Source organism: Entelurus aequoreus, linkage group LG08, assembly GCF_033978785.1.
Source record: "Entelurus aequoreus isolate RoL-2023_Sb linkage group LG08, RoL_Eaeq_v1.1, whole genome shotgun sequence".
In the NCBI taxonomy this organism is placed as follows: domain Eukaryota; kingdom Metazoa; phylum Chordata; class Actinopteri; order Syngnathiformes; family Syngnathidae; genus Entelurus; species Entelurus aequoreus.
Window position 1 is genome coordinate 32,926,876 of NC_084738.1, and position 12,699 is coordinate 32,939,574.

General features: G+C 41.9%; 1 protein-coding gene across 4 annotated transcripts in view; it reads right to left on the reverse strand.

Annotated features, from left to right (window-relative positions):
* Positions 1 to 12,699, reverse strand: part of sap30bp (SAP30 binding protein) — a 51,261-nt gene that overhangs the window by 28,940 nt on the left and 9,622 nt on the right. For all 4 annotated transcript variants that reach the window (XM_062056304.1, XM_062056302.1, XM_062056306.1 and 1 more), the window contains one exon: positions 4,693 to 4,732. In XM_062056304.1, the coding sequence (XP_061912288.1) occupies positions 4,693 to 4,732 (40 nt within the window). The remainder of the gene's footprint in view (positions 1 to 4,692; positions 4,733 to 12,699) is intronic.

The window sequence follows — 12,699 nt, forward strand, 5'->3', positions numbered from 1 at the left end:
TGGACGAGTATACGGACACTGTGATCTCATACATACAGTTCAATGAGGCGCGAATCATTCCAACGGCTTGTTATAACAACGATAAGCCCTGGTTCACACTCAAGCTCCGACAGCTGCGCAAGAAGAAGGAGGCTGCGTGGAGGAGCGGGGACCGGAGTACCTACAGAGAAGCGAAGTACCACTTCAACAGGGAAGTGGAGAAAGCTAAATCTGTGTACTCTAACAGTCTACAGGAACAGTTCAGCTCCAATGACTCTGCAGCCGTGTGGAGAGGGCTAAGGGCCCTTACGAACTATAAGCCCAAACCCCCCCAGGCTGAATGACCGGACTCTCGCTCAGGGCCTCAACACTGTCGTCACGAACGGCCTTCAGCTCATCAAAGCTCTGCTCCCCCCACCATCCCCCTACCCACCAACGCCAGCACTTCATTAAAGGATATAAAGGACTCCTAGAACATCACAGGACTTCATCAAAGGCCCTCTCCATCCGAGATGAGGATGTACGCCGGCAGTTCTTGAAGCTGAACACGCGGAAGGCCCCCGGGGCCGGGTGGTGTCTCCCCCTCCACCCTGAGACACTGCGCGGATCAGCTGGTTCCTGTCTTCACTGACATTTTTAACACCTCTCTGGAGCTATGCCGCGTGCCGTCCTGCTTCAAGAGCTCCACCATCGTCCCTGTCCCCAAGAAACCATGGATCACAGGACTTAATGACTACAGGCCGGTGGCGTTGACGTCTGTGGTCATGAAGTCCTTTGAGCGCTTGGTCCTGCCACACCTCAAGGACATCACCACTCCCCTCCAGGACCCACTGCAGTTCGCCTACAGAGCCAACAGGTCTGTGGATGATGCAGTGAACCTGGCCCTCCACTTCATCCTGGAGCATCTGGACTCCCCAGGAACCTACGCCAGGATCCTGTTTGTGGACTTCAGCTATGCCTTCAACACCATCCTCCCTTGACTGCTACGAGACAAGCTCTACCAGCTCAGCGTGCCGGACACCCTCTGCAGTTGTAACAATGTCTTCCTGACGGACCGAAGACAGCACGTGCGGCTGGGGAAGATTGTCTCAGACAGTCGTACCATGAACACTGGTACTCCTCAGGGCTGTTTACTTTCCCCCTGGCTCTTCTCCCTGTATACAAACTGCTGCACCTCCAATCACCAGTCCGTAAAGCTGCTCAAGTTTGAGGACGACACTACCCTCATCTGGCTCATCTCGGATGGCGACGAGTCCGCCTACAGAAGAGAGGTGGACCGGCTGGCGTCCTGGTGCAGCCTCAACAACCTGGAGTTGAACGCCCAGAAAACAGTGGAGATGATCATGGACTTCAGGAAAGTCACAGCCCCACCATCCCCCCTCACCCTGATTGACTCTCCCACCCCCGTCTCCATTGTGGACTCCTTCCGTTTCTTGGGCACCATCATCACCCAGGACCTCAAATGGGAGCCGACCATCAGCTTCCTCATCAAGAAGGCCCAGCAGAGGATGTACTTCCTGCGGCAGCTGAGGAAACTTAAGGTGCCGACCGAGATGATGGTGCAGTTTTACTCAGCCATCATCGAGTCCATCCTCACCTCCTCCATCACCGTGTGGTTCCCCGGCGCCACAGTCCGGGATAAGCATTGACTGCAGCGCATCGTACGTGCTACTGAGAAGGTTATTGGCTGCAAGCTTCCATCCCTCCAGGACCTGTTCTTCTCCAGGACCAGGAGGCATGTGGGTCGGATCACAGCTGACTCTTCTCACCCTGGACACAAACTATTCCCCCCTTTCCCCTCAGGCAGGAGACTACGGTCCATCCAGACCCACACCTCTCTCCACCTGAACAGTTTTTTCCCCTCGGCCATCAGGCACATGAACAATAACAAGATCTGATAGCTCAGTTACAGCTCATTTTATTACTTGTTCTGTGTTATGTGTTTTATGTTGCACGATTGCACCAAGAAAAATTCCTAGTTTGTGAACCCATTCTCAAACAATGGCAATAAAAACTATTCTGATTCTGAGATCGAGCTTCCACTGTATGTGATCGATACTACTATGATAGGATTGCTATTTTTATTTTCTCAAAATAATTACCGTATTTTTCTGACTTTAAGTCGCAGTTTGGCCGGGGGTGCGACTTATACTCAGGAGCGACTTATGTGTGAAATTATTAACACATTACCGTAAAATATGAAATAATATTATTTAGCTCATTCACGTAAGAGACTAGACGTATAAGATTTCATCATATTTAGCGATTAGGAGTGACAGTTTGTTTGTTAAACGTATAGCATGTTCTATATGTTATAGTTATTTGAATGACTCTTACTATAATATGTTACGTTAACATACCAGGCACGTTCTCAGTTGGCTATTTATACATCATATAACGTACACTTATTCAGCCTGTTGTTCACTATTCTTTATTTATTTTAAATTGCCTTTCAAATGTCTATTCTTGGTGTTGGGTTTTATCAAAAAAATTTCCCCAAAAAATGTGACTTATCCTCCAGTGCGACTTATATATGTTTTTTTTCCTTCTTTATTATGCATTTTCGGCCGGTGCGACTTATACTCCGGAGCGACTTATCTCCGAAAAATACGGTAGTTGTATTTTTTTTGTTAAAGACATGCACTTGGGGATAGGTTGATAAGCAACACTAAAATTGGCCCTGGTGTGTGAATGTGAGTGTGAATGTTGTCTGTCTATATGTGTTGGCCCTGCGATGAGGTGGCGACTTGTCCAGGGTGTACCCCGCCTTCCGCCCAAATGCAGCTGAGATAGGCTCCAGCACCCCCCGCGACCCCAAAAGGGACAAGCGGTAGCAAATGGATGGATGTTTAGAAATTCAAAGAAAAAGCCCCATGGTTTTGAGATCTTGTTTGGGTGAGCATGTGTGAAGCTCTGCTGAACCTTGTACATCGTCTTTTTAAGAGGTATACAGTGTTGCCCTTGACAATAAAACATTTAATACAATGTGTAAAAATAAAAAACTGCATATACGGTCAAAGGCAATTTCACATTGTAGCAGCAACAGATAAAGCTTTGTGAAAGGTGGCTAGATAAAAGCAAGACTACCTCTGTTCGACAGAATAACAAATAAAACTCCTGGAAGTGAAAATCAACTGATGCAAGAAAAATGTGTGTGTGTGTGAAAAGTTTTAATATGGAAGCTGCACAATCAGGAAGTACACAGAGCGTTATTAACAAGCCTACAAAAAAGCAGATAATTTGTTTCACAACTACCATCTGTTCTGCTGGATACAGACAAAGTCACAATCTGTGCTGTGCGGGTCTCTTTGGACAGCGGCACAATGCGTGTCCCTTTAAAGAGCAGACAAAGAGCTGTCTTCAGCTCGCTGACAGGAGGCGCACTGTGGCATTTACTGTCAGACACCACAGAGGAGCCAAGCGCTGCTGCCGGAATGTCAAGTGTCCAGTTATGAGTCACGCTCAATCCCCCACATAACACCGGTGGGTGATGGGGGATGTCGAGAACTAAAAATTAAAGCATTTCCTCTCCTCAAGGATTCTACTGAAACTGTGATAAGCTAGTCAAGAGGAGGGGCCATTGGCTTTTATGCCATTATGCATTTTAATGATTACTACATTAGTCAGCTCTTGAGTCTTTTGGCTGGCAGTGAGGTGAAAGGCAAATGCTGCAATTAATGACAGCCTGCAGCTACAGGCCAGAGTAAACAAATTGCTGAGTCGGCACGCTGTGTGCTCATTGTGCGGTGTACAAAACACCACTCCTTGTATCACTCATTTCCTGCTTGATATCTCACACACCTGCATGGTGTGTGTGTGCACAATGATTAACTCACCAAGAACTGCCAGCTCCTGAGTTAGAGCATCAAGGCCCATCTTTCAGTCAAAGGGCGAACAAAGCACCATTTATAACTCATGTGAGTCGAGTTAGTCTTTTACAAATCGACTGCTGCCAAATGTCACTGAAACAATGAGAATTGTTAGATTTTTTTTATTCTGTTACTAAAAACACGACCATTTAATCTTTTTATAGGGGCAAATGTGGATGTTCCCCCCTATATTTCTTACTTAAGCCACATTTGAAATGCATTTCCTATCAGACATCGGTTACAGGGACAAACTGTTGCTGCCAAAATGGTAAATGACATTTTTACATTCATAGCTGTCTTCATTGAAAAAAAAAGATTTAACCCTGTATAATACAAACAATTACTTACCCTAAATTTATGTGTGAGGAATGTGTAAAATTAAATCTACTATACTATATACCGTGAAATTTAAAACCTGCTCACTTTCTGGTTAACATGTCATTTTTCTTGTATTAGTGTTGGCTTATTCTCATTTTGCGATATTGTATTGAGTAACCAGAACAGACATTTGCACCGCTTTCGCCACTTGCAGTTCTATGGTTATAGTCACAAAACAGTTACAATTAATTTGTTTGTTTCTTACTGAGCTTAAGTTTTAAAATATTTGTTCAAGACTCAGATAACGACATTAAATGTCTGAAATGTTGTGCTCTAAGGGACAATTATTTGCAGATAAGGATTATAATAGTAAATGTGTAGAAAAGGTTACATGGTAATGTAAAATTTAATATTCAGTATATATAAAAAATATGCTTGAGTTTTCCGAACTACGTTTTGGATACATCTACAGATGCATTATTATGAGTGATTGAAGTGTGATAGAAATGTGTGTGTTTACACTTACCAACAAGCTCATTTGGGTCCTTTGTTTCTACTTCTGCAACCTAAAATACAGAGAGACAAAAAGTAGACAAACGTTTAATTTCATTAAGTCTCCACTGGACAGGATAATGTAAAATTGTAGAAGGAAGGCTGAAAGTTAAACAAGCAAGTCTTTCCTGCTAATTAAAAACAGGATACACACAGGATAGATGCTTAAAAATACTAGTAAACCAGAGGGAAAAAGATAAGCACTTTTGAGTGAAAACTTTGGTTTTGCAAAAGGTGCGACCTTGGACAGCCTCTAAAGTATGCAGCATGCTGTGCCAGCATTGACTGCATAACATAGGTTGGGCACAAAGAAACAGTGTGGTTATTCATGGGCATCACGGTATCACCTAGCAACTGCACTGGTACATCAAAGTATTGTCCACACAGTGGCCGAATCACACAGCAACAGCCCTGCAGGAGTGTAACAAATAGAAACATGTAGACACAACAGACCTGCAGGCAGAGATTAAACCAATAAACTAAACGGCACCTGACGTACAGAAAAATATATAACTTTTATGTCACTGATGCTTATCTTTTTTTTCCTGTTTGGTCTACCGTCACAGGTTGCAGCAAGCTAGAGCACTGCAGGTCTGGAGCAGCACTTTGTGGTCAATAAATAGACATGGTACAAATGGTAGAATTTTTCAAAGTACCGAAAGAACCAACAACACTAAGAGAACTATATAGTACATTATATAGAAATAATACCTTTTCTTGAATGTGCTAATCACAATTAAACAAAACACTATAATGATAGACGGATTTTCACCTTAAAACGTCAAAATATTTTTGCTATCTTTGAAGAAAAGGATAATGCATAAATATATGTTCTTAAATGGTCAGCCAAGACTTTCATTGATCCCTAAATTAAGACTTTAACCAAAGCACAACCAAGTCATTGGATGATTCATTGTATTATTGAAACTCAGTTTATCTTATTCTATAATATATTTTATTTTAAACTATACACACCTTATTTTAGATTATCTAAAATGGCAACACTAAATTGGCCCTACTGTGTGAATGTGAGTATGAATGTTTGTCTATTTGTGTTGGCCCTGCGATGAGGTGGCGACTTGTCCAGGGTGTACTCCGCCTTCCGCCCGAGTGCAGCTGAGAAAGGCTACAGCACCTCCCGCGACCCCGAAAAGGGACAAGTGGTAGAAAATAGATGGAGGGATGATTACCCTGTGCAAGACATCACATTGTGAAACGTGTCAACTGTCCTTACTATAGCAGTAAGATGCACTGCAAAATGAACTGGATTTCAGTGGAAATACATTTTTGTTAAAGTAAACCTTTTTATAAACATTTAAACAACACAATTCTAAATGTAGTTTGTTTATAGCGAAGTCAGAAATTAATTTCTCAAAGTGTCAAATGAATGGAATAAATTGTCTTCTATTATACACACATGTACTTTAAACTTTTAGGAATTACCCTAAAACTAACTAGACCAGGGGTGTCAAACGTACAGCCTGCGGGCCGGATCAGGCCGGCAAACAGTTTTTATCTGGCCTGCAATTGAATTTGCTAAGTATAAAAACGAACTGTAATTTTGAATGAAAGAAACTGCTGTTCTAAATGTGTCCACTAGATGTCGAAATAGCAAATATTTTGTATTTCCTTTGCAGAGTGTGGCGTTGAGGGGATCCTGTTTGGTGGTTGCAGGATTAGGTCTCTGCTTTTTGCAGATGATGTGGTCCTGATGGCTTCATCTGGCCAGGATCTTCAGCTCTCACTGGATCGGTTCGCAGCCGAGTGTGAAGCGACTGGGATGAGAATCAGCACCTCTAAGTCTGAGTCCATGGTTCTCGCCCGGAAAAGGGTGGAGTGCCATCTCCGGGTTGGGGAGGAGACCCTGCCCCAAGTGGAGGAGTTCAAGTACCTCGGAGTCTTGTTCACAAGTGAGGGAAGAGTGGATCGTGAGATCGACAGGCGGATCGGTGCGGCGTCTTCAGTAATGCGGACGCTGTATCGATCCGTTGTGGTGAAGAAGGAGCTGAGCCGGAAGGCAAAGCTCTCAATTTACCGGGCGATCTCCGTTCCCATCCTCACCTATGGTCATGAGCTTTGGGTTATGACCGAAAGGACAAGATCACGGTTACAAGCGGCCGAAATGAGTTTCCTCCGCCGGGTGGCGGGGCTCTCCCTTAGAGATAGGGTGAGAAGCTCTGCCATCCGGGAGGAGCTCAAAGTAAAGCCGCTGCTCCTCCACATCGAGAGGAGCCAGATGAGTTGGTTCGGGCATCTGGTCAGGATGCCACCCGAACGCCTCCCTAGGGAGGTGTTTAGGGCACGTCCGACCGGTAGTAGGCCACAGGGAAGACCCAGGACACTTTGGGAAGACTATGTCTCCCGGCTGGCCTGGGAACGCCTCGGGATCCCCCGGGAAGAGCTGGACGAAGTGGCTGGGGAGAGGAAAGTCTGGGCTTCCCTGCTTAGGCTGCTGCCCCCGCGACCCGACCTCAGATAAGCGGAAGAAGATGGATGGATTGATGGATAGCTGCTACATGCTAACTAGTTAGCATGTTGCAGCTGGGCTGACCACATTAGGTCAGCCCAGAGCCTGGGGGTCTTCAAAACCCTCCTTAAGACCTACCTCTTCTCGCTGGCCTTTGACCCGAGCTGAGTCCGCCCACTAGGCCACCATTTCTAGTCCCCCACCCCCACCCCTTCGCTTTAGTTGTATTTTTCAATTTGTCGCACTTTTATTATTTTTTTTTTTTATTCTGCAAATTTTTAAACTTTTTATTCGACCCCTTTTACCGTATTGCATTATCTTGTTTAGCACATTCATTGTTTATGTTCTTTGTTTGTATTTTGTTTTGCTTAGTTTTTTGTTTTTTGTTTGCTCCATGCTTTTTTTAACCTGTAAAGCACTTTGGTTCAATCTAAAAAGTTGTTGAAAACGTGCTATATAAATAAAGTTGACTTGACTTGACTTGACTAGTTGCGATGTTAGCTGGCCAGCGGCCCGCCTCACTGCACAAACAGTCAAAGACACTTAATGAGGACAAGATAATTCGCCTCCTTCTGTTCATTCCACTATGGTACAAACACACGTAGCCGCTGAAAGCAACGAAAAGCGTGAATGTTCTTAAAGCATGCATATGGCGATTTATCGACGCTGGAAAACTTGCCAACTTTAATTTTCATTTATCATCAGTAAATTGACTTATCAAATATCAGCCCAGGCCTATATGGAAGCGCTAAAACCTACTAGGTAAATGACACCGCCCACAAAACTGTGCATCCTGAAGAGACAGTCAGAAAGCAGCTAAACGATGGACTGTAAAACATTATCTATGCAACATTTTAACCAAATAACTACCATTATATGTTATGTAGACCTGACCATACAAAAGTGTATAAAATGTTAAAAAAATTCATAATATGACCCCTTCAATGCTCCTTATAATCCTACGTGCCCTATTGTCCGAAAATTATGGTACTTTGTATATAATTTCCACAGGCTTTTATTTTTATTCACAATGTTATGATAGTGCAAATTTTATGTAATTTGCCATTTTTAATTTGGATCCCAGGAAGACTAGAAACTGCTAGAGCGCAGGTTAATGGGGAATGGATGCAAACAAATGTAAAAATGCCTGATCGAAAATCACCACATTGTAGAAATGCATTTGCTGTTTTAAGTCAATTTTGTTCCGTCAAAATTGTATTTGTTAAACATTTGTACAAGTTTAAAATGAAAGTGATGCTAATTTTTGTTAGCCTATCATTGGGGTCGTCAGCTGTACTGTATGTTAGCATTAAACTAGCGGCATACCAGCCAACCATTATCATGTATGGTATAAGTGCTTTTTTCCAGTTTATGCTGTCAATTTAACATGATTCCTGCGTGTAAGTAAACTTCATATGTATAGTAATGTACTTTCATTTGTGCTTAGTTTTACAGTAACTTCATTGTGGCGACTATCAAACAACTTCAGGAAAACAAGTAGGGCGTTTTTTTCATCTCTAAATTAAAGGACTGTTTACATGTCCGCCAAACTAAAATGCAACACTCAGAGATTCCAAAATAATACTGGTAATTAAACCAGGGGTGTAGAAAGTGCACCCTGTGTTACATCAGGGCTCGTACTTAACCGCGGCACCAGCATCTGCGGCAAGAACATGCCATGACCGCTCTTGACTTTTTACTTGTTAATGGACTAGGGATGTGACAATAAACAGTATAATGATAATTTGCGATAAAATTCCAGACGGTTAGTAATACCGTCTAATTTTTTAATTACGGAAAAACTGTCATTTATTCATGCATTTTAGGCAACACGAAGTCAGGCGCATGCGCACTAGGGTTGTTTGGCTTGATAATCATGGCAGACTAACTTTACGGACTTTGCTCCGGAGATTTCCCCTCGGAGTAAACGGAGCCAAGCGCTTGGCTTAACGTCATTTTCCCTCGCTTCCCGACGTGCGCTTAACAGCGCACTGCTGTATTTAGATGGAAACAGGTGTAGACAATACTGAAGACAGACGCACTTGTCCCCGCACTAAAAGTGTACAGCGAAGGAGAAAAACTATTTGATGTTGCTTTTATTTTGTCAATACAGCGTCCTTCCGCTGCTGTGACTGAGAGTTAATGAGGTGAGGAAACATGCAGCAGGCGATATGTTGTGAACATTGTCACAACTTGTTTATAAAGTCTTTAGTTCGTTTACTGGGATGTCCTTTATTGAACTGCCTATCTCAGCTACATTCGGGCGGAAGGCGGGTACACCCTGGACAAGTCGCCAGCTCATCGCAGGGCCAACACAGATAGACAGACAACATTTACACTCACATTCATACACTAGGGCCAATTTAGTGTTGCCAATCAACCTATTCTCAGGTGCATGTCTTTGGAGGTGGGAGGAAGCCAGAGTACCCGGAGCAAACCCACGCAGGCACGGGGAGAACATGCAAACTCCACACAGAAAGATCCTGAGCCCAGGATTGAACCCAGGACCTTCGTATTGTGAGGCACACGCACTAACCCCTGTGCCACCCAAAAACTAATATGTGTATTTAGATCTATGGATAACGTTTATCTATAGCCTCTTTATTAGACATTATAAATTACATGATGGTATTACGTTCACACCCCTACACTGCTTTACCTAACAATCACTAATCATGATTTCAATATTGATAACAATAATCTTAATTATTACTTTTGCCATAATATAATTGGCAGCTCTCAGATATCAAAAATGAACACTATTTTTATCTATATGGACAAAAAAAGCAGTTACATCTTATGGCCATCAGGTGCCATTTTTCAAAATTGTGTATATATATATACATACACATACTGTATATAGGCACAGCACACACACACGCAAACTTGCCTTGGTGCCCTAAAATATGAACCCTCCTTTAAAGCAAAACTTGCCTTGACATTAAAAAGTCAAACTTCGAGGCCTGTTACATTGTAGTAATACAATAAGCAGCCACAATTGAAAAACAAAGGAAAGAAAATATATGTTGATTAGGGCTGCAACAACTAATCGATTAAATCGATTAAAATCGATTATAAAATTAGTTGGCAATTAATTTAGTCATCGATTCGTTGGATCTATGCTATGCGCATGCGCTGAGGCTAGGGTTTTTTTTTAAAAAAAATTTAAATAAACCTTTATTTATAAACTGCAACGTTTACAAACAGCTGAAAAACAATAATCAAAATAAGTACAAAAACAGTACAAAACAGCGCCAGTGGGGCGCTGAGGCTACGTCTCATGAGGTGGCAGTAAGCCAGCCAATGATGTGTCATGTGCAGCTCACGTGACGACAAGGAGATTTTTTTTAAGGAAGCGAAGCAGCAACTGTTGTGTATTAACTTTCAGAGTGTTAGGAACTTCTTGGAGAGTGCATTTTCTGTGTTGTTTTGAGTGGCAACAGGCATTCATGAGTTCAGTTTTTTTGTGAGTAACGTTAACGTTATCCCTTTGTTGCAACGCGGGGCTGATAATGTGTCTCCGGCACATTTGACTCCGTTTTGAGAGAGAAAACGCACAGTTACCAATTTCGAAATAAACGTAACGGACAGAAATATCTCAGGTTCGTTTCATAACGGATCAATGTAGCCGGGCCCGATAAAGCTATATACAGTAAATATATTTAGATTTGAGTGACGCTTTAGTATAACTAAACATTATGAAGGTGCTGGAATATTTCATGCTATTATTCAGAGGCAGCCTAAAATGAATCCTTTATTATTCACAACAGAAACGTGTAAAATATCTGACCTGATGAGTTACATTTCTGTGTTATTATTGGTGTATGCTGCATCCCCAATGTCCATTTATTTCATTTCATTCAGCATCCAACATTGCAGAATGGTTGGAATAGGTAGTAGCCAGGTTTGAAATTCCCCCAAGCAAAATTATTGCTATTGTGCATGACAATGGTGCACTTTATAAAAAAAAAGAAATTTTTGCAACATTTTCCTTGTTTTATTTGGCAAGTTGAAAGAACATGGTGCCAGTATGCTGTTTTTTTCCAATAAAATACTGGAAAGGATAGAAATGTAGTTTGTCTTTTTTATCCGATTATTAAACGATTAATCGAAGTAATAATCGACAGATTAATCGATTATCAAATTAGTTGTTAGTTGCAGCCCTAATTTTGATACTACCACAGACTTGTCTTTTGGGAAACACTTTGACCCAAAGTGCCATTAATGAATGTAGGTTTAAGTTAACATGTAACACAAAATCCAAAGCTCCAATCAAGCATTAGCAGATTTAGGGCTTTAGCAACATTTACACAATGCTCTACTTCTGACAATCAATCTTGACTATTGTTTGTGACCTAATCACTTAAAGTAAGCCGAAACTAACACACCAAAACACCACAACTAATGAATTAAAACTAATCTACAAATTTAAACTTGAAGTAAATACTTACACTACTTACAATAAGTTTGGGATATTTGGCTTTCTGGTGGAAAGTCGGGATAAAGATAAAATACATTATAGCCTTTTCAGGTGAACATAATTTTGTCCTTCTCCAAACAATTGAATATTCCCTTACTTTTCGCACAACTTGCTGTTCTCAAACAAGGATCTCAATGGTAAAATCCTCAACAGTTGACTTGTTTTAAAAAAACTTTTAACAGTAAGGCATACAACGTCTTGGTCTTATTATGTCAACAGCATGATGAAGAGAACTGGTTAACATACAAATTCTAATTGAACCAGGGAACACATTGGTTCAAGAATCACACAATGGTAGGGGTGTAACGGTACACAAACATTTCGGTTCGGTATGTACCTCGGTTTAGAGGTCACGGTTCGGTTCATTTTGGCATACTTGCCAACCTTGAGACCTCCAATATCGGGAGGTGGGTGGGGGGCGGGGGGGTGGGGGTTGGGGCGTGGTTAAGAGGAGAGTATATTTACAGCTAGAATTCACCAAATCAAGTATTTCATATATATATATATATAATATATATATATATATATATATATATATATATATATATATATATATGTATGAAATACTTCACTTTCAGTGAATTCTAGCTATATATTTTTATTTTTTATTTTTTTTATTTTATTATACATATAAATAAAACACATACTTGAATTTCAGTGTTCTGCAGGCTATCCAGTAGGTGGCAGTATTGTCCTGTTTAAGAGTGTCACAACATTTCTGTTTACGGCAGACAAACTGCTTTACGGTAGACTAAACGTGACTGCTGTTGTTGTGTGTTGTTACCGCGCTGGGAGGACGTTAATGAAACTGCCTAACAATAAACACACATAAGAAACCAAGAACTCTCTCTCCTTGTTGTGCACTCTACTCTCTAAAAGCCGTAGATGTTATGACGTCATTGGGCAGGCAAGCTGCTGGGAAAGCGGACGTGAGAACGGCTGTCCCCACTCAGGTACGCATTGAGCTGGAGGGGGCGTGGCCTCCAGCTCCGGCTGAATACCGGGAGTTTGTCGGGAGAAAATCTCTGCCGGGA